Source organism: Lampetra planeri, chromosome 4 (genome assembly GCF_965212315.1).
Source record: "Lampetra planeri chromosome 4, kcLamPlan1.2.h2, whole genome shotgun sequence".
NCBI lineage: Eukaryota > Metazoa > Chordata > Hyperoartia > Petromyzontiformes > Petromyzontidae > Lampetra > Lampetra planeri.
Window position 1 is genome coordinate 31632264 of NC_136110.1, and position 23441 is coordinate 31655704.

The following is a 23441-nucleotide window of genomic DNA, read 5'->3' on the forward strand; positions in this document are numbered from 1 at the left end:
CAGGTAACGGTTCACAATGGCCTGCTCCTTTCAAATGACATCACGGGATCTTTAGCATCCACCGCAAAGCAGACAGCGCTGAATATTTTACACTAAAATAACAGCGGCGGTATTAACCAGGGCGGCCTGTTGGGATTCCAACCGCGAGCTTTCCTGACGGGCGGCGCGCGCGCTACCGCTGGCCCGCGTCCCCGGCCCCACCTGCGGCAGCAGACCTTTGACAGTCACGCGTGTGCGCGTACGTGTGTGCGCGTACGTGTGTTTCCTCCCCCCTCCCTCGCACCCCCACCGCCCTGACCCCCTAAGACGTCGGGTGAGAAGGTGAGCCGGCTGAGCCTGGTGGACTTGGCCGGGAGCGAGCGAGCCTCCAAGACGGGGGCAGCCGGCGACCGTCTCAAAGAGGGCAGCAACATCAATAAGTGCGGGCAACGGACGCCGTCACCTATGCACACGCACAGAGACAAATTTCCCCGCTTTCATGACCAATACTATTCACAAAGTAGTAACTAATTGGGCTGAAGTAGTAAACTAATTGGCGCGTTGTTTACTTGACAAACCTTACTGGCTGTGTCGGGTGGTGGAGGGTTACGGCGCATTTATACTTACGCGATCCAACCCACAAACCGTTATGATGTTGTGACTACCCACGAAGGCTGGCACGGCACAAACAGGGGGGTGGGTGGCCAGCACCACGAGTGGCATAGTTTGCGCATCGCGTGAGGAACTCATTTGAAGCTGAGTCGACCTAGGAAAGTCCCAGGAACCTGAACCAGGACCGGTTCAGATAATCTTCACTCGTGTTGGTGGTGACAGTGAGCGGGAAGCGGACTCGGGTTGCCGGGTTCGTCGCACAGTTCGCTAATCGTTGCACCACCGCTCCCCACAACATGTGCACATGCAACACAATAACCCGGGACCACTGAGGAAAAATAATAAAACCAAGATAATGATTCGAACAACCCGTGAGTAAATAATGGTCTTTATTTTAGTATAATTATCTTCAGTCCTTTGTCAATCCGCGAATGGATGAAGGCCGTGTTATTCATGGAGCTTGTTTTACCACACTTCACCACGCTGGTAAGTGTGAATTCCTCAAGGGGGTTGGCAAAGATCATTCGTCACTGACATTAGCCTGGGCTTCGAATCCAACTCAGGTCGCTGGGTTCACAGCACGATGCCCGAACCACTCTTCCACTGTTCCCCTATTATTTACAACACGTACAATAAAAACCATATATCGTAATATTTCATGTATATCAAACGGGTTATTATCTTCTATTCCACAATGAACCATTACATTTTAACTCCACAGCTTCCATAGTCCCCAACACTGACAATTCCGGCTCATCACAGCTCCGCACGGCCCCCCAAACCAAAACCCGACCCGCATGTCACGCGAGGCTCCGACTGGGCCCCGGGCCGGGCCTGCGGCTCACGCCGGCGCGTCTTCACGTCTTGCCGCCTCCAGGTCCTTGTCCACGCTGGGCCTGGTCATCTCAGCCCTGGCCGATCAGGCAGCCGGGAAGAACAAGAACAAGTTCGTGCCGTACCGCGATTCGGCGCTGACCTGGCTGCTCAAGGTGCGTGGGCGTGAGTGAGGGGCGTGAATCGGTCGAGGGAGATCTCTCCGATGTCGGCCCGGCCTTCAGTGGGTTTGATCCCGACCCTGACGCCTGCTGTGTATTTGGATTTTGCGTGTCTCTCTCTCGCTCCCCGTGGTTGCGTCGATTTTTCTCCGGGGCCTCCGGTTTTTCCCTCCACATTTTTAGAATGAACATGCTTTTAGAGTGTTTGGCTGCTATAAATTTCTACTTGATAAGCCACTTGGTTCTGAAAAAAAAGTGGGATGAAATGTCTGTGTATCAAATGTCGCAACGCTTCGGATGCGATTTTGGACTGAGGCCAAATTGACCAAAACATGTTTTCTACCATTTTCTTTATTTATTTAAATGGAATTGACAGCTGATTAAAAATGAAAGGAAATTAATTGGTTGCCAGAATACTCATTTTTGTAAATTGTTATTATTTTAAATAGCCAATTTAGTAGGGGAGAGCGGAGTTAGTTGTAGCATTTGCGTAAAAACACGTGTCTTATATATGGTGAGACATTGTCATTTTATTTTACGTTTTAGACCCATTGTAATTTACTTAATTCAGACTAGAACGTAATTTCTGGTCTTTTGCATACAGTAAGCTTTCGTAATGTTGAAGTCGAGCAAATAAATGAAAGTAGCATTAGCCTCTGTGTTTATGCAAATTAAATATCAGATTTACAGGGGAGAACGTGCGAACGTCAAGGATGATGGTTGAGATTTATAAGGGCTTGAGGTGACCAATAGGGTCTGAATTGGTCTGACAGGTTTGTGTGTGGTCGCGTTTTTGGAGTGCGTTGTGCGGTCGCGGTTAGGGGTGTACGCGGTGCGGTTGCATTGCGGTTGCGTTGAGGTTGCGTTGAGGTTGCGCGCCGCGTGGTTGCGCTCGATCTGTGTGCATCGCGCCTCCCTCGCTCGCCAGGACAACCTGGGCGGGAACAGCCGCACGGCAATGGTGGCCACGGTGAGCCCCGCCGCGGACAACTACGAGGAAACGCTGTCGACGCTGCGCTACGCCGACCGCGCCAAGCGCATCGTCAACCACGCCGTCGTCAACGAGGACCCCAACGCACGCATCATCCGCGAGCTGCGCGACGAGGTGGACAAGCTGAGGAGCCAGCTCAACCAGGCCGAGGTGACTCGGGGGAGTGGGGTGCGGGCGGGAGTGGGGGGGGGTGGTAATCTCTATTTGTAAATTAAGGCCCTGACAAGTCCAAAGACCTGACAGGCCTAATAACGTCAAGCGGCTTAAAACAGCAAGTGGCCAGGGCAGACGGATCTGGAAGCTTGCTTAAGGGAGGTGGGCGGTCCTGAAACTTCAAGCTTATTTAAACAGGGCCCTACATAAAAAAAAACATAACATTCATAGTTTTTTTTCTCTGGTAAATAATTTTTAATGACGTAGTTTCTTACTTTCATTGAAAAATTCTGAAAACAATATCGATCGGCAAAAATATCGATAAAATAAAACAGTTTTGGGATCTCAAGGAGTGGGGTGGGCATCGCCCACATTGCCCTCCCCCCCCCCAACCCCCCTTTGTATCCGCTACTGACGGCCAGCACCAAACAGCACAATGGAAGGTATAACAAATGCATGTATAGATAAGACCTCTTAGTACAAATAAAAAATAAATTAGTTATCGGCCTATTCATTTTACACACCGGTATTATCGGCCGATGACTAAAACACTTTATATTTGTGTGGTCACGTGTGCGCCACGTGCGTCTGTGGTGTGTGTGCGCGTGCGTACGCGCCGTGTGCACACCACATGGTGTGCTGCGTGTCCCGCGCCGTGCCAGCTGGCGTGTACAGAGCAGCACAGGAGTGCCAGCCTGCGCCATGCCATATGCAAGTACGCCCTACGTAGGCTACGTAGGCTCTTCATGCTGCCGTACCCGTAGGCGTGGGGCCAATGCTTTCTTCCATAAGGGCCGAATTATCATTTGAGCAGCGGCAGCAGCCGCAGTTTATCCACTGCCGAATGAAGGATTTTCCACACAGTCATCCGTCGCAGTAACTGCGTTGCCACCAATTCATATTAAACACAAGACAAAGATCACCCGTAGGCCTTGTACAGATTGTTGGGGGCAAGCACGCACACGCACGCACACCGGTACACCACCCACACACATAGATACGGCACATCAAACAACGACACACAATGACACAACAAAGACAAAGATCCCTTAACAGACTTGTGGACGAGTGCCGTAAGCGAGCACCTGTGAAGGCCAACACGGCACACGAGGGTGTGGGTGGTCAACCACGCGCCCGGCTACCACTGCCTCCCCAGTCCTGATGTTTACACACTGCACCAGGTACTTGTTGAGGGCTGAGTCGACCTAAGGGTGGCCCAGTACCGGTTCAGATATTTACGACTGTCATTGCTCGTGAGCGGGAATCAAATTGGGGTCGACGGGTTCGTAGAGCAGCGCGCTGACCAACTGTTATTACACATTTAAAACAAACGCTGTATTTAGCACATTCACACACAGTCACTCAAGATGTGTCACGTGTGTCCCACTGACCCACAATCCCCTCTCACCGCCACCGCCGTGGCCGCTTTGCGCAATACCCTGGCTGTGGCGTCGGGGTCCAGTCTCTGATGGCCCCCGAGCTGCAGGAGCGGCTGCAGCAGAGCGAGAAGCTGATCCAGGAGATGACGCTCACCTGGGAGCAGAAACTCCGCAAGACCGAGGAGATCGCGCAGGTGAGGTTCTCCCGCCACCCCCCCCCCCCCCACTCGCTGCTCCCCCACGTCCGCACGTCACTTGCTCCCTTATACACTTTTAAATCGAGATTGAAAACTAACTTCTTTAGAACTGCTTTTTGTGTTTAGTTTGTTGTCCTTCCCTTGTACCTCCAATTAGCACGGTTGGCTACGTACGGTGCGAAAGAAGTTCAACGTAGGCATTCATACTCCCACCACTCCCCCTCGCTCACATGCATCCCACCCGTCTAACCCTCCCTCACCCCCTCGCTCCCTTCAGGATCAGAATCTTTATTTGGACTGGAGTAATCCGATGAGCTAGGAAGCTCTTTGCCGCACATGTCCAGTAGGGACGGGGCATCAAGTTCCTCGCTCCCTCGCTCCCTCATCCCCTATCTAACCCTCCATCTCTCCCTCCTTCCCACGATTCTTTCTTTCCTTGTCTCGCCCTCTCCTTCCCTCCTCCCTAACGTAACTCCCTCGGTGACAGCGGCACCCTGCACGCTATGCGGACGTGCTGTAAATTATCTTCATGTACAGTTTCTGGGTTTATTCTTGGAAATGTCACAGGGTTGCTGTCCAGAACATTACGTTCATTAATTCTCATCGGTCATTAGCTACGCACGGCGCGCACGAACGGGAGCGATCGTGCTCAGGCCAGTGAGTGATTCCGTCCCGTTTTGCCGCGTGGCCCCGGCGGAATGGGGGGCGGCAGGAGAGGCAGAAGCAGCTGGAGAGCATGGGCATCTCGCTGGAGTCGTCCGGCATCAAGGTGGGCGAGGACAAGAGCTTCCTCGTGAACCTCAACGCCGACCCGGCCCTGAACGAGCTGCTCGTCTACTACCTGAAGGTCAGCGCCCCCCCCACCACCCCCCACTACCACCCCCCCTACCCCCCCTACCACCCCTCCTACCACCCCCCTTACCCCCCCTACTACCCCCCCTACCACCCCTACCCCCACCACCTCTTTACCCCTCCCCACCTCTTGCCACATGAAGCACACAGCCCGGCCGTGAGATGGGTGGTGTGCGATTATGTGACGAATGACAAATGAGTGGTAAGCGAGCGGCGAGTGACGTGCGGTGAGTTACGAGGGGTGAGCGATGTCCGTGCTGGAGGAGTGATGAGGGTTGAGCAGTGGGTTACGAGGGGTGAGCAGTAGGAGTGATGAGAGTTGAGGAGTGGGTTACGAGGGGTGAGCGGTGTCCGTCCTGGAGGAGTGATGAGGGTTGAGCAGTGGGTTGTTATGAGTGGCGAGCGGTGAGGGCCGGGGTGACGCGACGAGCGACGCGTCTGCCGTAGGAGCGCACGGCCGTCGGAGCCGCCGACTCGCAGGACGTGCAGCTGTGCGGCATCGGCATCCTGCCCGAGCACTGCACCATCACCATGGCGCCCGACGGCGACATCACCCTCCAGCCGTTCCAGGGGGCACGGTAACTCACGGCATGCCACCTCTCCTCGCGCCGCCCCTCGCGAGCCGCATCGCACTACCTTCCTGCGTCACGCGGTCGGCCCTGCCCCCTGCAATGACGCCGCCTCGCAGTGACCCCCATCGACGCTGGGCTGACCTCTGTGCCCCCTGTACTCGTGTGCGTGCACGAGAGAGTGCACACGTGTTTGTGCGCCCTGCAACTGCGCTCGGAGAGATGGAGGAGTGGTGGCGAACCGGTTTGGCGCGCTGCGCTACGAAACGAAAAACTTGACTTCGGTTCCTTGTGACGATCAACGTCGGTGCCGAAAAATTTGATCCGGTACTGGGCCTTGGCTCGGTGCACGAACTTCGGCACCGCCGGGCATGGTGCTGGCCACACTGGCCCCTCGTGCGGTGTGCCAACCTCAAAAGACGCTCACTATCCGCCCTTGCCCCCAACGGTTCACTGAAGGCTACATGGTGATCTTTGTCTTTTGTGTGCGTGGGCCGTGCAGCACGTGCGTGAACGGGGCGGTTGTGACGAGCGCGACGCCGCTGTGGCACGGAGACCGCATCCTGTGGGGGAACAACCACTTCTTCAGGTGACACGGCCGCACGCGCACAGGCGTCGCACACGCACCCTCACGCTCTCGCCTGGCGACACGGCAAGCGCGGTGGGGGGGGGGGGGAGCGCACATCGAGACGGAGCACGGCATCCCAACACAGCCCAGGCGCCTCCTGGCCCCAAGCCTCCAAGCGAGCGACCTTCCTCTCGTGGCCTGGCGATCCGCTGTGGACGGAGGCGGTGGGGGGCGGGGGAGGGGATTGTGGAAAGTTGATGGAATCTCGCAATGCTGACCAGTACACCACGGCAGCATCCCATATGACATTTTATTATTATTTGTAGTTAAAGATGTGCAATTTCAAAACATACTCTTTAGTTCGTTCGGTAAATTCGCGTAGGTATAAAATAAAAATAAATAAATAAATTAAAAATAATTTGAAATCAAATCACGACGTTTCGGAAGCACCACAAGCCTCCATCATCAGGTGGGACAGCAAGAAATAATTTTCTGTAATAAAATCAATCGTTTCGGGCCACCCGACCTCGTGGGGGCGGGGGGTGACTTGCGCGGCGGTACCGTGTGCCCCCCCCCACACCCACCACCACCACCACCCGCACCCACCGCACGTGTCGGCGCAGAATAAACCTTCCCGGGCACAAGCGGCGGACGCGCGCGCGGGACGGCGGGGGGGCGGACGCGCCGGAGGCGTCCGACTGGGAGAGCGGCAGCGTGGGCGGCTCCCCGGGCAGCGAGGTCTCCTCCGAGTACGACTGCAGCTTCGAGTTCGCGCGAACCGAGGTCATGATGAAGGCGCTCGGCAACGACGGTGCGTGCGTCGGTGTGCGTGCGTCGGTGTGCGTGAGTCGGTGTGCGTGCGTCGGTGTGCGTGCGTCGGTGTGCGCGCGTCGGTGTGCGTGAGTCGGTGTGCGCGAGTCGGTGTGCGTGCGTCGGTGTGCGTGAGTCGGTGTGCGTGCGTCGGTGTGCGTGAGTCGGTGTGCGTGTGTCGGTGTGCGTGAGTCGGTGTGCGTGCGCTGCTCGCTCGCCACCTGGCGGCCGGCCAGTTGACGCGTCGGTGTGTTTTTCTTTCCCCGTGGCCGACGTCACTATTTTGTTTGTGTGTTTTTTAGGTCGCGTAATGACGTGGCCAATTTTGGTTGTCGTGTAACCCTCCGCCACCCAGCACGGCCACGTTGTATCCGAGCGGTTTAACGACGCGCCGATTATAATTATGTTATTGTTTCGGCGAGCAGAGCCAGCCTCCTGGATCATTCATAACACGTTGAGATCACTCCCTGCTTTGTAAATCAGGGACAGTTAAGTCGCATGAGTCCATTGACGCACGATACATTGTAATCGAGCGCTCCATGTCGTGATCGCCAGACCCCGTCGCCAGCCTGCTGGGCTCGCTGGAGCGCCAGCACGAGCAGGAGAAGCGCTCGGCCCTGCAGCGCCAGCGCGAGCTCTACGAGCGCCAGCTCGACTCGCTGCGCCAGCAGCTGCCCCCCGAGTCGCTGTCTCCGTCGCGAGCCCCCGCCAGTGGCGCCCGCGCCACGCTGCTGTCTCCCCCGACCCCTGGGACCTCCAACCGGCTCCGACAGTGGGCGGAGGAGAGGTAGGGGGCTCGGCGCCAGCGGTGCGGACGCCGCGCTGTCTGCTGCTCGCGTCGCCGTGCTGACCCCGTGCCGGTGGCGTGCGTGTGCCGAGCCGCGTGGTTATGTATGGACGTTGAACTTCTTTCGCGCACTACGTAGCCGACCGCGATAAAACAGTGTGTGTACGGGTGATGGAGTGATTGTGAGTCTGTGTAGTTCAGTGCACTTATATATGTGTGTGAACTCAGCCTTAAATGAGTACCTGGTGCATGGTGTAGGGACAAAGACGGCTGGACGTGGTGTACCATATGCCGGCCTTCATCGGTGCTCGCTAACATCACTCGCCCTCTGGGTCTGTTTAGGCTCTTGGCGGGGGATCTTTATTTGTGTTTGTGTGCGCAGGGACCAGGTGTTCAGGCTCAGCCTGGCAAGGCTACGTGAGCAGGTGGTGCGCACCGACGCCCTGGTGCGCGAGGCGAACTTCCTCGCCGGCGAGATGGGGAGGAACACCGAGTACCAGGTCACGCTGCAGATCCCAGCGCACAATCTCAGCGCCAACCGCAAGGTACCAACGCTCGCGGCGCTCGACACACCGCACCCTTGGCGAGATGCATGTTGTATGAGTGTGTGTGTGTGTGCGCGTGCATGAGCACTGTGAATCCGTGTGAGCGTGTGTGTGCGTGTCGGGCGTGTGGTGCTGGCCACCCAGCCCCTCGCGTGCTGTGCCAGCCTTCGTTTAACAGCACTTGCCCCAACAGTCCGTTAAGGCTACACGGGTGGACCTTTGTCTTTGTCTCTGCGCGTGCTCGTACGCCGTGTGCGCGCGCCACAGAGGGGGGGCATGGTGAGCGAGGCGGCCGTGCAGGTGAGGAGGGAGGGGAGGGGCACGCAGGTGTGGGGCGTGGAGAAGCTGGAGAACAAGCTGGTGGACATGCGGGAGCTGTACCAGGCGTGGCGTGAGCAGCATCCCGCCGTGAGTCCCCGCGCCCTTCCCTGCTCGCCGCATTACCGGTCGTTATCGGCGTGAAACTAACGCTGAACTATTTTTTATTATGTTACCAGGTAAGGCCCACTGAGCTGCATAGGTCTTTTTCTTTCCACAAGCGACCTGGCCACAAGCGATAGCTTCAACGAGGTGGCTTGCCATGTGGACATTAATAGCAGCCAAATTGATAGCAGCCGAATAAACGCGTGTTGGTATTTAAAAATGTGGAGGGGAAAACCGGAGGACCCGGAGATAAATCCACGCAACCACGGTGAGAGAGACCGCAAAACTCCAAATATACAGGCATCGGAGTCGGGATCAAACCCACGATCTCCTGTATACTAGGCGAGGTAGTTAACATATCACCACCGCGCGGACACTGACGATCGGTTTGTTGAGAGGCGGCGACGTGGCCCAGCGGTGTTGGCTTTTACTGCTTTATTGCAGAGGGTTCGCGGTTTGGAATCCGGCCGGCCGCCCTGGTTAATACCGTGCTGAGGATTAACTGTAAAGTACTACCACGCGCCCGTCACTTCGCTCGTAGGTGGACGTAAACATTTTTTTTGCCAAATATGAATGAATTCACCTAAAATCGATCAACATGGACCCCCTCACCTCCTCCACTGCAGACTCTGTCTGTGGAACACAATGGGTTTCTTCGTGATGATTTTCTGTCCTTTTTTTATTTCGCTTATTTGTCCTTTTTTTATTATTCATTTATTTTTACTGCGACATGTTGCGTATGTCTGAGAAGCAGCGGTGTTTTTGTTGCTGTTGATGAAACCCGATTTAAGAGCTTCTTGACTCTAAATCAACTACTACCACCCTTGCGTTATACGAACTGCACAGATAGCAACCTTTTATTTACTTATTATTAATTATTTGTACAAATGATTCCACCATCGGTTACAGTTTGACCACGTGTCTCGCTGGCTGCTGCTGTTGTCGCCGTGGCACTGATCCTGTACAACTCTTGCCGTGGTGAGTGTGTGTTGCAAGCGCCACCCCTAGGTCAGCCCTGTGTGTGTGTGTTGGTCACACTGCCCCGCTCTGTGTCACCCTTGCCCCAGTCCTGCTGTGCTGTGCGTCTCATCGTGTGTGTTTGCGTGGGGAGCAGTGTTGCAGTGGTTAGCGCACCGCACTGCGAACCCGGCAACCTGGGTTTGATCTCCGCTTACGACCGATAACTGAATATCGGAACCGGCCCTGGGGCCTCACCTAGGTCGACTCGGCCTCAAATGAGTACCTGGTGCGGTGTGTAAACATCACCACTAAGGAGACAAAGGCGGCGGGGGCGTGGTGCTGGCCACCTTGTGTGCTGTACCAGCCTTCGTAGGTGCTCGCGAACAGCGCTTGCCCCTTCCAGGCTATTAAGGCTACACGGGGGATCTTTGTCTTTGGTGTACCGTGTGCAGGAGGGAGCCGGCTGGGGCCGTCAAGCCGACCCGTTCTTCGAGGCCCAGGAGAACCAGAAGCTGATCGGCGTGGCCAACGTGTTCCTGGAGTGCCTGTACCACGACGTGACGCTGCAGTACGCGGCGCCCATCATCAGCCAGCAGGGCGAGGTGAGCGTGCGCCGCCTCGTCTCCTGTGCACACGTGGAGAGCGGCAGGGCAAGTGGCTCGCTCACTGCGCTGCGAAACCGGCGGCGGCCCGCATTCGATTCCCACTCACGACCAACGTCCGTGATGTCTGAACCGGTCCTGGGCCTTTCCTCGGGCGACTCGGCCTTCAACGCACACCTCGTGCGGAGTGTAAACATCGGCACTGCGGAGATAAAGGCGGCCGGGGGGGCGGTGTGGACCCACAGACCCCCACGTGCGCCTTGCCGGCCTTCGTAGGTGCTCGCTAACAGCACTTGACCCCACCACAGTCCTTTAAAGGCCACACACTGGATCGTTGTCTTTGTGTGTGACTGTGTGACTGTGTGTGACTGTGTGTGTGTGTGTGACTGTGTGTGTGTGTGCGTGCGTGTGTGTGTGACTGTGTGTGTGTGCGCGTGCCTGTGTGTGTGCGCGTGTGTGTGTGTGCGCGTACAGGTGGCTGGGCGCCTGCACGTGGAGCTGGAGCGCGTGGGGGGGGCCGTGCCCGACCGGTTTGGGGGCGGCGAGGAGGGGGGCTCGGAGAACTCGAGCGAGAGCGGAGTGTGCGACGAGTGCGAGGGGGACGGGAGCCCCCCACGCCGCCTCATCTGCAGGGTGAGCGGCCCCCCCCATCCCCCATCCCCCATCCCATCCCACATTTCGGCACTCCCATGAGCAATGGGATCGTAATGTTATTTATGTAATAGAATCAGGAATCAGAATATTTATTTATCCTGGAGGAATCCAATGAACTATAAAGCTTTTTTTCACAGATGTCCAGTCACGCTGTGTGTGTGTAATGCTGTTTGTAACATCTTGTAAACCTTGCAGATATGTGTGACATCGTTGTGTGTGTTTGTATGTTTATATTTACTTGTGTATGCGTCACGCGACTGTGTGTGTGTGTGTGACGTGACTGTGTGTCTGGCATGGCGTGTGCGTGACGTGGCCCTCTGTGCAATGTGTCTGACACGGCTTTGTGACGTGGCACCTGGGTCTATTCCATGACCATTGACACGTCACGTCGCCTCAAAGTGTTGCAGACTAAGTGGCCTGGCTTGTGCCAGGTTGTCTAGCGGTTGTTATTGTTGAGTACCTGGTGCGGTGTGTACGTATCGCCACGAAGGAGAGACAAAGGCGACCCGGCGTGGTGTTGGCCACCCACCCCCTCGTGTGCCATGTCAGCCTTCATGTTTGCTTCTCGCTAACAGCACTTGCCCCAACAGTGTGTTAAGGCTATACGGGGGATCTTTGTTTGTACTTAACAAGATTGTGCGCTTCCGTCACACGGCTCTTGCGTGTGACCATCAGGTGAAGATCCGCGAGGCTACGGGGCTGCCCCCGGCTCTCACCAACTTCGTCTTCTGCCAGTACTGGCTCTGGGACCACCCCGAGGCCACGGTGGTGCCGCCCGCGCTGGGCCCCGACTCGCGCTCCCCCTCCACCCCCACAGCCCCCTCGGCCCCCTCCTGTTCCGTCAAGTTCGGCCACTGCAAGGTGAGCGATGCGGGGCGGTCACACGGAAGAGCAGGGCCAGGCATCCGGAGCGGAGCTCTGTAATTGTTTAAGTAATCGATCACTCTGCCAATTATGGGGTTCAATCACTCGGCGGAGCAGATAACACCAACAAGGTTTCAACACATGTGCCGCTGGACAGGAGGTGATGGGCGGGACTTGCTGACCTCAGCGGTATCGCCGGGCGTGGCTTTTTGGAAGGTGGTTTTCCTGCCTTCGGGAGTGGCCACTATTTTTATAGTGACCCTGAGGAGTCAACCACTGTGTGTGTGTGTGTCTTGTTTCTGGGGCGGGGTTGGGGAGCGGTGGTGCAGTGGTTAGCACACCACACTACGAACGTGTGGCGACTTTTGTTCAGTTGCTGCTCGCAGCCAACATCGGTGACGAATATCTGAACCGGTCCTGGGCTTGCGGTAGGTCAACTCAACCCTTAAATTAGTAATTGGTGCAGTGTGTAAAAACATCAGCACTGGAGAGACAAAGGTGGGTGGGCGGGCGTGGTGCTGGCCGCCCTTCCAAACGTTTGCTGTGCCGGCCGTCATAGGTGCTCGCTAACAGCACTCTCCCCAACAGTCTGTTAATGGCTACACAAGGGGGATTTTTTGTCGTCGGTGTTGTCAGGAGTTTGTGGTGAATGTGACGGAGGACTTCCTGGAGTTCATGATGGACGGGGCCCTGTCCGTGGAGGTGTGGGGTCACATGCACGGGGGTGCGGCCGGCTCGCGACCGCCCTGGGAGTTCACCACGCTGCAGGCCAAGACGCGCTCACTGCGTGACCGGTACGCACACAACGATGAAGATCCCAGCAGACCGTTGGGGCGAGGTGCTTTTAGCGAGCAGCTATGAAGGCCGGCAACGGCGCGCTAGGAGTTGGGTGGCCAGCATCACGGCCGGCCGTCTTTGGCTCCCCGGTGGCGATGTTTACACACAGCGCCAGTTGACCTCTGAGAGGCTCCAAGCCTGGTTCAGAAATTCGTCGCCAAGTTTGGCCATGAGCGGTAATCGAACTTGGGTCGGTCAGTTCTCAGCAGAGTGTGCTAACCACAACACTACCATTCCCCACTTACGGAGACGCACGCACGCACACACGCACGCTTATGTTTAGAAACATCTTTGTTTCACGTTTGAAATGTGACCGCAACTCCAAAACCTGTACAGAGCACGTTTAATTAATGGAGAAGCAGTTTGTCACTGGCGGAGGGGCCAAAAGGGAAGCGCTCAAGCATGGACCTGGATGGTTGCGGGCAATGAGGGCAGCAGAGCGGAACGAGCGACCTGCCGCTGAGCGAAGGTTTGTTTTCATTTTGCAGGTGGGGGGAGGTGACGCGCAAGCTGGAGCTGTGGGTTGAGATTCAGGAGCTGAACGAGGAGGGGGAGTACTCGCCCGTGGAGGTGACGCAGGCCCGCGACGTGCACACGGGAGGCGTGTACCAGCTGAGACAGGTGCGCGCGGACTGCACGCCCCAACCTCGCACGCACGCGCAGACGCCTCTCCACACGCACATTGCGTCCGGTCCTCGCTCTCCTCCAGCACCGACCAGACCCCGAGCGACGAGAGCAGAAGCCAGCGTACAGCCCGAACGCACGGCCACCGCGCGCCCAAGCAGCTTCTGTTTGACTGCTTAGAGGGGTCTAAACGGGCATGGCACAGGCTGGAGAAGAGATGGGCTGATGTGGTACGGAAGGACGCGGAGCTGATTGGACTTGCCGATGGCTTGTACCTGCGGCGTTGAGATCCGCCCCTAACGAGGAGGCTCGTGAAGGATCTTCCTGGGCAGTTGGAGCCACGCTCGCAACAACGAGCAGAGCGCCGTTGTGGATAAAACGCAGCAAGTTGGCACGGTAGGGAGCACAGCTGCTGCATCTGCCAGTCATGTCAGTCAGTCGACCAATAACACCGGGGTCTGTCCCTTGACCTCCTGCCAACGACGCGTAGCTTGACACCTCCGCCGTTTCGACTGTCGCGATTGGCCGGCGCCACCGCCGACGGACGCCACCGTTGCCGACGCCGCGCGTTGTCTGCGTGCGCGCGTGCAGGGCCAGTCGCGCCGCGTGCAGGTGAGCGTGCGGGGGGTGCAGCAGTCGGGGACCCTGCCCATCGTCCCCGAGGAGGTGCTCTCCATCGCCGTTGGCGGCATCACCGCCCGTTGCAGTCGCCTCCAGCGACCCCTCGACTCGTACCAGGCGAGTGGCGCCCGCCACCAGCAGGGTGCCGAGGCTCCACCCAGCTGATGCGGGGGTGGAGGGGGCGGACAGACATAATAAACCTCATGGTGGGACTCCGGGGTCCCTTAAGCCCCCGGCTCTCACGTAAATTGCGTTGCGACGTCATTTTATGCCTGTTGAAGGCGAACAATACGGCAATCTATTCCTCTCGACGAGCTTTACACGATGCGTTAATCAAAGTTTAAAAGTTTAGTTTCTTGTGCGCATTCGTCCTCGCTGCGCTTGGACGACACAGCAACAGAATGATCCGCGCCAGGCGGGTCGCGGCGTTTATGTGCGCGGTGGGACGGAGTCGCCAGAAATTAATTACGATTTTGACTTCCGTTTATTCGGCACCCCGAGGTCCCGCCATATGGTTCATATACGAAAGCGTGCACACATGCACACTCGTGCATTTAACAAACACAAACATACGTGCACACGGGCACACACAACACAGGCGCGTGAACTTGTACACACACAAGCACAAAGACAAAGATCCCCCCGTATAGCCTTAGCAGACTGTTGGGCAAGTGCTGTTAGCGAGCACCCAAATGCACACACGCATGCACAGACGTGGGTCAAATTTGCACGCTCGTGCACACCTGCACACACCTGAACACACCTGCACACCTGCACACACCTGCACACCTGCACACACCATCGCGCTCATGGTATCGCAGCTCCCCTAATGCAGTTGTTCTCTTTTTGTGTCGTCGTAACTCGCGTGCTGTCCCCTGCCAGAGTGAGGAGGGAGATCCCAAGGAGTTGGATAGTTACCAGGTATCGCGTCGGTCGTCGCCCCCCACCCCTGCACCCCCGCATGGTGTCCCCGGTGCTCGTGAGCACGCAGAGCCGCGGAGACCCCGAATGAAGTCGAGCCGCTGGCACCGCACGCGCCCACTAACAGCGCTCGCTCACACCCACCTTGCACGAGCATGTGCGTGCCCGTGCGTCCCCGTGCGTGCCCGCCTGCCCCGCGCGAGCTTGCGCTACCACGCGCTACCACGCGCGGCCGTGGCCTAACAAGCGCCCTGCTCGCCGCGCGCCATCGTGAGTCGTGCCCTCGCTCGCCCCGATTGTTGCTTCGCAGACCCGATTGAAATTAAAGCGCACGCCGGTGGATTTTTTTTTTATTAACAGGCAACCACTCACTCGGATCCTTCCACGCGCACAGCAGAGCGAATGTTTAACGTGCCTGCTGACCCTCTCACCCCGTACCCCCCCACTCCCCGGCCCCCTCTCCCCACTACCCTCCCCGCCGTGCGGCATGATGCCGCTGCTCCTGCCTGACCCGTCCGTGTCTGTGCCCCGTGCGCGCCGCCCGGATCCGTCACGATTCTAGGACCGGGCGCGCCGCCGCCGCCGTATGTGTCGCTGCGGCGAGTCGCTCGTCCCGTCGGCGTCACGTTACTCCCCCTCCCACCCCCCACCCCTCACCCCACCCTCCAGGAGGAGGATCTCAGCTACCTGAGAGAGCGCTGGACCGAGGCCCTCATGAAGCGCAAAGAGTACATGGGCGCGCAGATGCGGCGCGTCATCAACAAGCCAGGTGGGTGTGCGCGAGCAGAGCGGAGTGGTTGGGAGGATGGCCGGGACTCGCCGAGATCAATCTGGCCTAATATAAGTACCTGGTGCGGTGTGTAAGCATTAGCACTGGGGGAGACAAAGGTGGCCGGGCGTGTTCCTGGCCACACCCACCTCCCTGTGCTCCATACTGGCCTTCATAAGATAGAATTTAAATTATGATTGGGACTCTTTTTTAGGGTGGTCCTGCTTTGGGTTTTATTTTTATTTTATGTTTCCAGCCAAATTGAGTTCGTTTTAATTGATTTAATTTGTTACACGGATGATCCCGTTCAGCCAGTTTTCCCAGCTGTCTATTTGTGGTGCCGTGAGCAAAGCAGCAACAAAAAGACAATTTGTTTACACATGCAGTGGGAGGAATCCCGAGCACCCGGAGAAAACCCCCACCTCGCGAAAGGTGGCAACACTTCATCCCCGTACGGATGAAAACAGATGGCGATTAGTCAGCTTGCTAGACCGCCTTCTCCTGACGACTCAGGTTATGGCTCCTCCTCGACCCCCGCGGGGAGTTCCACAGCCACGTGTACCGTGATCCACCAACCATCGCTGCTGCTGCTGCCTCCACAGCGTAGCCACCACCGCCACCGTCCGACGTGTAGGTGCTTGTGAACGGCACTCGATACGACGGTGGGTCTTTGTCTTAACCCCTTGCCGCGGGGGTGCTTGCGGGCGGCAGACAAATGCGCCGGCGACGAGGAGCGGGAGGTGCGGCTCGTCGACCAGTGGGTGAGCCTCACCGAGGAGCGCAACGCGGTGCTCGTGCCGTCTCCGGGCAGCGGCATCCCAGGGGCGCCCGCTGACTGGTAACGACGACCCCCCCTCCCCCCCTCTTTCCCCTTTTCCTTCACTTCCCATAAAAATGCCTTGCTCCCGATCGTTATCCCTACGCCGGTCGGGCAGTGAGCCTACCTCTGTCCCCTTCTCCTGCCTTGTGAGCACCGCGGGATATCCATGAACCCCTCTTATCGCTCGCGCTCTGTGCCGCACTCTTGTTAAAAAACACAAAAGCAACGGCAGTGTCGGTGCGCGTGTGTGTGTGTGTGTGCGCGTGTGTATGTGTGTGTGTGTGCGCGTGTGTACATGTGCGCACACGCCTCTGTACGGAGAGCGGTGGTGCGGTGGTTAATGCTCCGCGATACGAACCCGGCGACCCAAATTTGATTCCCGGCCAACACGAGTGGTGAATATCTGAATCGGTCCTGGACCTCACCTAGATCGACTCGGCCTTGAATTGGTACCTGGTGTGGTGTGTAAACATCAGCACTGGGGAGCCAACGGTGGCCGGGCATCATCCTGGCTACACCACCGCCTCGTGAGCCGTGCCGGCCTGCACAGGTTGCCCCAAAAGTCTGTTGAAGGCTATACGAGGGATCTTCGTTGTGTACATGTGTGCATGTGCGTTGACACACAGACTCAGACATGCACTCGCGTATGCTCTCACCTGTGCGTGCCTGTGCGTATTGTCGGCGTGTACATGCACGCAGTAACATGGTGGTTCACGCACTGCACTGCTAGCCACGGCTAAAATGAAGTGCGGGTGACATCTGAACCCTTCATGGGCCTTCGCTAGCTTGACACGGCCTTCAATGGTGCAGGATAAAAACGCCTGGCTGTGGCTCAGACCACACCGCCTCCTGGTGTGTCGCACCAGCCTGAAAGGGGGCTCGCTAGAACAGCGCATGCCCTCAGTGGTCTTTAAGAAGGGCTACGTGGGGGATCTTTGTCTTCTTGTGTTTGTGCAGGACCCCCCCGCCCGGTATGGAGAAACACATCCCAGTTCTCTTCCTCGATCTCAACGGTGAGCGGCGACCCTCTGTGTGGGGGGGGGGGGTGTTGTGGGGAGGGGGGAGGGGGTACGAGGGGGGTGTGCTGGGGCTCTCCACTTCCCTCCAGTGTTACTGCCTTGCCCGCAGCTTGGCTGTGTGCGTGCACTTGCTTGTGCGTGTTAACTACCTCGCCTGGTATACAGGAGGTCGTGGATTCGATCCCGACCCTGACGCCTGCTGTATATTTGGAGTTTGTGGTGTCTCTCTCCCCGTGGTCACGTGGACTTTTCTCCGGGTCCTCCGGGTTTTCCCTCCACATTTAGACTCGACATCACGCGTTTAGAGTATTTGGCTACTATAAATGTCCACATGATGAGCCACTTGGTTAAGCTATCATTTGTGGCCAGGTCGCTTCTGAAAAAGATCTATACAGCTCAGTGGGCCTTACCTGGTAAAATAAAAAATAGTTTAGTAGTAGTTTTTAAATAGTGTGTGGGGAACAGTGGTTAGCGCGCTGCGCTACGAACTCCGGGGATCCGAGTTCGATTCCCGCTCACAACTATCACTAGGGGCGATTATCTGAACCGGTGCTGGGCCTCTCCAAGGTCGTCTCGGCCTCAAATGAGTACCTGGTGCGGAGTGTAAATATCGCCACTGGGGAGATGAAGGCGGCCGGACGTGGTGCTGGCCACCCACTCCCTCGTGTGTCATGCTGGCCTTCATAGATGCTCGCTAACAGCACTTGCCCCAACAGTCTGTTAAGGCTATACGGGGGATCTTTGTCTTGTCAAAAATGCGAACGTTCTGAGACATGTGCCGTGTGTGTGCCTGTGTGGTGGGTGTGTGTGTGTGTGCCTGTGTGGTGGGTGTCTGTGTGTGCCTGTGTGGTGGGTGTGTGTGTGTGTGTGCCTGTGTGGTGGGTGTCTGTGTGTGTGCCTGTGTGGTGGGTGTGTGTGTGCGTGCCTGTGTGGTGGGTGTCTGTGTGTGTGCCTGTGTGGTGGGTGTGTGTGTGTGTGCCTGTGTGGTGGGTGTGTGTGCGCATGTCTTTGCCTGTTTCCGCTCGCGTGTGTGTAAGGACTTCGTGTGTGTGTGTGTCAATGTGTATGCTCCGATACGCGTGCTGTGCTTGCGTGCGTGTGTACGGTGTAGCGGAGGACCTGAGCTCGCAGGAGCTGTTGACCGGGCGCTACGCGGCCGGGACCAACTCCATTCTGCCCAAAGAGCTCGGCAGCCCCTTCTACTGCCTGCCCATCGTGCGGCACTCGGACAGCCAGGTGAGCTGCTCGTACACGGTGACACGGTGACACACACGGGAACACGGGTACACACTGGTGTACAGGTACACACGGATACACACTGGTGTACAGGTACACACGGGAACACGGGTACACACCGGTGTACAGGTACACACAGATACACACGGATACACACTGGTGTACAGGTACACACGGATACACACGGATACACACTGGTGTACAGGTACACACGGGAACACGGGTACACACTGGTGTACAGGTACACACGGATACACACGGATACACATTGGCGTACTGGTACACACGGATACACACGGATACACACTGGTGTACAGGTACACACGGATACACACGAATACACACTGGTGTACAGGTACACACGGATACACACGAATACACACTGGTGTACAGGTACACACGGGTACACACTGGTGTACAGGTACACACGGATACACACGAATACACATTGGCGTACTGGTACACACGGATACACACGGGTACACACTGGTGTACAGGTACACATGAGTACATACTGACACACGGAACACACTGGCAGATTGGGCAACTACTGTTAGCAAGCACCTAATGAAGACCGGCACGGTACACGAGGGGGTGGGTCACCAGCACCACGCCTGACCGCCTTTGTTTCCCGAGTGGCGATGTTTATACGTCGCACCAGGTACTCATTTGAGGCTGAGTCGACCCTTGGGGAGCTTCAGAACCGGTTGAGATGATCATCACTGGTATTGGTGGCCGTGAGCGGGATTCGATCTTGGCTCAACGGGTTTGTGGTGCTGCACGCTAACCGCTGCCTATGTATGTATGTACGTTGAACGTCTTTCGCACCGCATGTAGCCAACCGTGCTAGTCGAAAGGTTCGGGGGACGGACAACAAACTAAAATGCCACAAGGGCACACACACACAGACGCCCCTACGCATAAACCGACACGCGCACAAAGATAAGGACAAAGATCCCCCGTATAGCCTTAACAGACTGTAGGGGCAAGTGCTGTTAGCGAGCACCTATGAAGGCCGGAACGGTACACGAGGGGGTGGGTGGCCAGCACCACGCCCGACCGCCTTTGTCTCCCCAGTGGCGATGTTTACACACTGCACCGGGTACGCATTTGAGGCTGAGTCGACCTAGGGGAGGCCCAGGACCGGTTCAGATAATCGTCACCGGTGTTGGCCGTGAGCGGGAATCGAACCCGGGTCGCCAGGTTCATCGCGCAGCGCGCTAGCCGCTACACTACCGCACCTGTCCCCACGCTCCACCGTGCCGGCTGCCCCAGGTGTGCGCCGTGGCCTCGTGGGACTCGTCGCTGCACGACTCGCCGCACCTCAACAAGATCACCGCGGCAACGGAGCGCATCTACCTCATCGCCAAGGCGACCGTGCAACTGAGCCACCCCGCCGCCATGGAGATGGTGCTGCGCAAGCGCGTGTGCGTGTGCGTCTACAACAAGCAGGCGAGTGCGTGCGCGTCGAGCGTGCGTGCGTGCGTCTGTGTGCTTCTACAACAGTGGTGGCTGTGCTGGACGTGGTCTGTGATCCAGCACTGTGGGAGGCAGCAGCGAGGGTTGGTGGATCACCGCGCAGATGTTGTGGAACTCCCTTCCCGTGGGCGTCGAGGAGTTGCCAGGAGAAGGCAGTACAGCAAGTGGACTCATCGCTGTATATTTCCATCCCTATGGGGATAGAGTGTTGTCCCCTTGCACCCCTGGGTTTGCTCTGCATGCTCTCATTAATTGGCTGAAAACATCCTTAAATTAACAACCCAGTGCAGGACCCTGCTGAAAAAGAGTAAATCAATCAACCCATGGCACCTGGGTCTGTCCCGTGACTTCCTGCCAGCGAGCCTTCGACACTTCACGTGGCCTCAGTGCACCTAGCCTGGCACAAGCACTGTAGTGGCAAATGGTGGCTGTTGTGATTAACTGTATTTGTGCATCTATAGACAGTGTGTGTGTGTGTGCGTATAGATTGCGTGTGCGTTTTACAGACAGCGCATGGGTGGAGATGCTGATGTTGCTTTGCGCTGCGCTTGATTCATCAGAGTTTCACGCAGAGCCTCAAGCGGAGGATGTCGTCACGGATTAGCCAGCGCAGCACAGGGGTTACTTACGAGATCGTGTCCAACATTCCCACGGTAGTTTCCGCGCTCCACACACCGCACCGCCACATACCGCACAAGTGTTCACCCCCTACCTGTCAACCCCTTATCAGTGCCCTACCTTATCACAGACCAATTCAGACCTTCTTGGTCACCCCCTGCCCCTTATAAATCTCAACGTTCATCCTACAAAGTCCCATCACAAGGGAGAAACACAACTAGACAAAAAAAATGTTGCCCGTATTTAAACGGCTGTGTCGCCGTATGGACCTGCAAACTCAATTTCCCCGTGCAAGAATTACGGGTAAACCGTGTGGGTTGACGGCCATGCCACCCGTGCCAGCGTTGCCCTGCGAGCGTCCGCCCGTGCACATGTCTCGGCCTGCGGCAGGCGTCGGAGGAGCCCGAGGAGCGGGAGACGCTGGCGCTGATGGCGGCGAGGGGCGGCGAGGTGGCCGGTGCGGGGGAGGAGGGGGATGAGGAGCCGTGGGGGGGAGGGGACGGCTACATGGAGACGTACGCACGCGGGGTGCTGGGAGTGGAGAGCATCCTGGGCCTCGACCGCCTCCGACAGGTGCAGCGGCCGCCCTCCCCCGCGGAAGAGCGCAGCCCCTCGCTCCTACCGTAGCGCTCACATGAACCGGAACATTACCCCCAACAATAACCATAGCTCTGACTGCAACACTAACCATAGCTCTGACTGCAACACTAACCATAGCTCTGACTGCAACACTAACCATAGCTCTGACTGCAACACTAACCATAGCTCTGACTGCAACACTAACCATAGCTCTGACTGCAACACTGACCATAGCACCGATGAGTGCCAATGGCTCGGTGCTGGAGGGAGCAGGAAGTGACTTGTACTCGGCGTGTCGTGTGTGCAGGAGGTGGTCGTCAGGGAGAGTTTGGCCGCCAAGGGCCGACCCAGCCGTAGGAGTAGCAGCAGCAGCAACATGCAGCGGGTGAGTGGGACACACGCACACACAGAGACATACACACACACACAGAGACACACACACACAGAGACATACACACACTCACACACGGAGACATACACACACTCAACACACGGAGACATACACACACACAGGGACATGCCTACTCACGATGTCACACGCTCGCCCACACACGTGCGCACACATCCATCTAAATTTGTGATGGCCTTCGATCCGAGTCCCGTGTGCCAACGCATCGCGCTGTCTGTGCCCCGCGCTCCCTGCCCGTGTTGGCGTCGCTCGCAATGCAGCTGTCGAGTGGCAGTCGGATGGATCTGAGTGGCGGCTGTGAGGAGGACGACAGCAAGGTATGGGTATCGGTCTGCTGAGTGCAAGCACGGGCGTGCACGTTCACGTGTGTGTGTGTCCGTGTGGAAATGGGTAGCGAAAGTTTATTGTTTGGCGCGCTACGCTACGAACCCAGCGACCCTGGTTCGAATCCCGCTCACAGCCATCAACACCGGCGACGATTATTTGAGCCGGTCCTGGTGCAGTGTGTAAACATCGTCACTAGGGAGACAAAGGCGGCTGGGCGTGGTGTTGGCCACCCACCCCCTCGTGTGCCGTGCCGGCCTTAATAGGTGCTGCTCGCTAACAGTACTTACCCCAACAGTCTGTGAAGGCTATATGGGGGATCTTTTTCTTTGTCCGTGTGGATAGGACTGCACTACACAGTAATGCCAGGGGGGGGGCATCTCCAGTGGCGTAGCGTGGGTGGCATGGGCCCCGGTGCAAGGAATGAAATGAGACCCTCCTCTACAAACAGAAACAAAGACTCTAGGGCACCGTACAATAAAATGTATATTTTATATTTTTTAAATCAACTCTAGATTATCCAACATAATTTCCCTGCTCTTAGCAGCACGGTGCCCGGAACGGACCTCTCTGGCCTGTGGACCCCGGTGCAGCTGCACCGCCTGCACAGTCAATAGCTACGCCGCTGTACTTCCCCTCTTGACGGACGCGACGTTACGCGCGTTTACCTGTGCGTCTGTACACGTGTGAGCGTGTTCACGCGACGGTGTGTGCGTGCGTTTTCCCGCAAGTTGCAGCTGCACTGGGACAGCTTCCAGGACATTTCGAGGGCCGCACGGGGTCACGACCCCCCCGCCACGGCCACCACGGCCGCCCCGGCCTTCGACTCCGCGCCCCCCACGGAGCCCCCTCCGCCGGCGCCACGCACCCCGGCGCCGCCGCCGCCGCCGCCCCCGCGGCTGATGAAGGCGCTGATGCCGACGCGGCAGCTCCGCTTGTCGGAGCGACCCCGCGAGGCGCGGCCGCTACTGGGGCCACAGGTGACGGCGAGGAGCAAGGAGCGTCGCGCGGGGGCCCTCTAGGACCTAGGCAACCGCAGGCCCGGCCCCGTGTGCTCTCACCTGGCCCCGACCTCTCCACACCCTAACCCGACCCCAATGTGTGCTAACCCGTGCTGTGTTCCAGGACCCGTGTGTGTGCGCCATTGAACCATGCCTCGGCATAAGCCCTAACGACAGCCCTCCGCCCGCCTCCAACCAGCAGGTGTAACAACAACTTACACCTGTGTGTGTGTGCGTGTGTGTG

The 23441-nt window shown here is 57.4% G+C and overlaps 1 protein-coding gene across 1 annotated transcript in view; it reads left to right on the forward strand.

Moving 5' to 3' along the window:
- The window catches only part of LOC144717946 (kinesin-like protein KIF13A), a 41637-nt gene that overhangs the window by 15376 nt on the left and 2820 nt on the right, over positions 1 to 23441 (forward strand). Inside the window, 29 exon segments of the mRNA XM_078593772.1 lie at positions 307 to 419; positions 1469 to 1580; positions 2515 to 2727; positions 4193 to 4303; positions 5019 to 5153; positions 5606 to 5736; positions 6230 to 6316; positions 6919 to 7106; positions 7661 to 7892; positions 8275 to 8437; positions 8705 to 8845; positions 10273 to 10422; positions 10897 to 11055; positions 11752 to 11937; positions 12577 to 12734; positions 13266 to 13398; positions 13993 to 14139; positions 14905 to 14943; positions 15613 to 15712; positions 16424 to 16550; positions 17490 to 17545; positions 18663 to 18787; positions 20063 to 20239; positions 20827 to 20919; positions 21275 to 21457; positions 21771 to 21848; positions 22133 to 22189; positions 22928 to 23176; positions 23322 to 23399. Coding sequence (XP_078449898.1) covers positions 307 to 419; positions 1469 to 1580; positions 2515 to 2727; positions 4193 to 4303; positions 5019 to 5153; positions 5606 to 5736; positions 6230 to 6316; positions 6919 to 7106; positions 7661 to 7892; positions 8275 to 8437; positions 8705 to 8845; positions 10273 to 10422; positions 10897 to 11055; positions 11752 to 11937; positions 12577 to 12734; positions 13266 to 13398; positions 13993 to 14139; positions 14905 to 14943; positions 15613 to 15712; positions 16424 to 16550; positions 17490 to 17545; positions 18663 to 18787; positions 20063 to 20239; positions 20827 to 20919; positions 21275 to 21457; positions 21771 to 21848; positions 22133 to 22189; positions 22928 to 23176; positions 23322 to 23399 — 3921 coding nt within the window.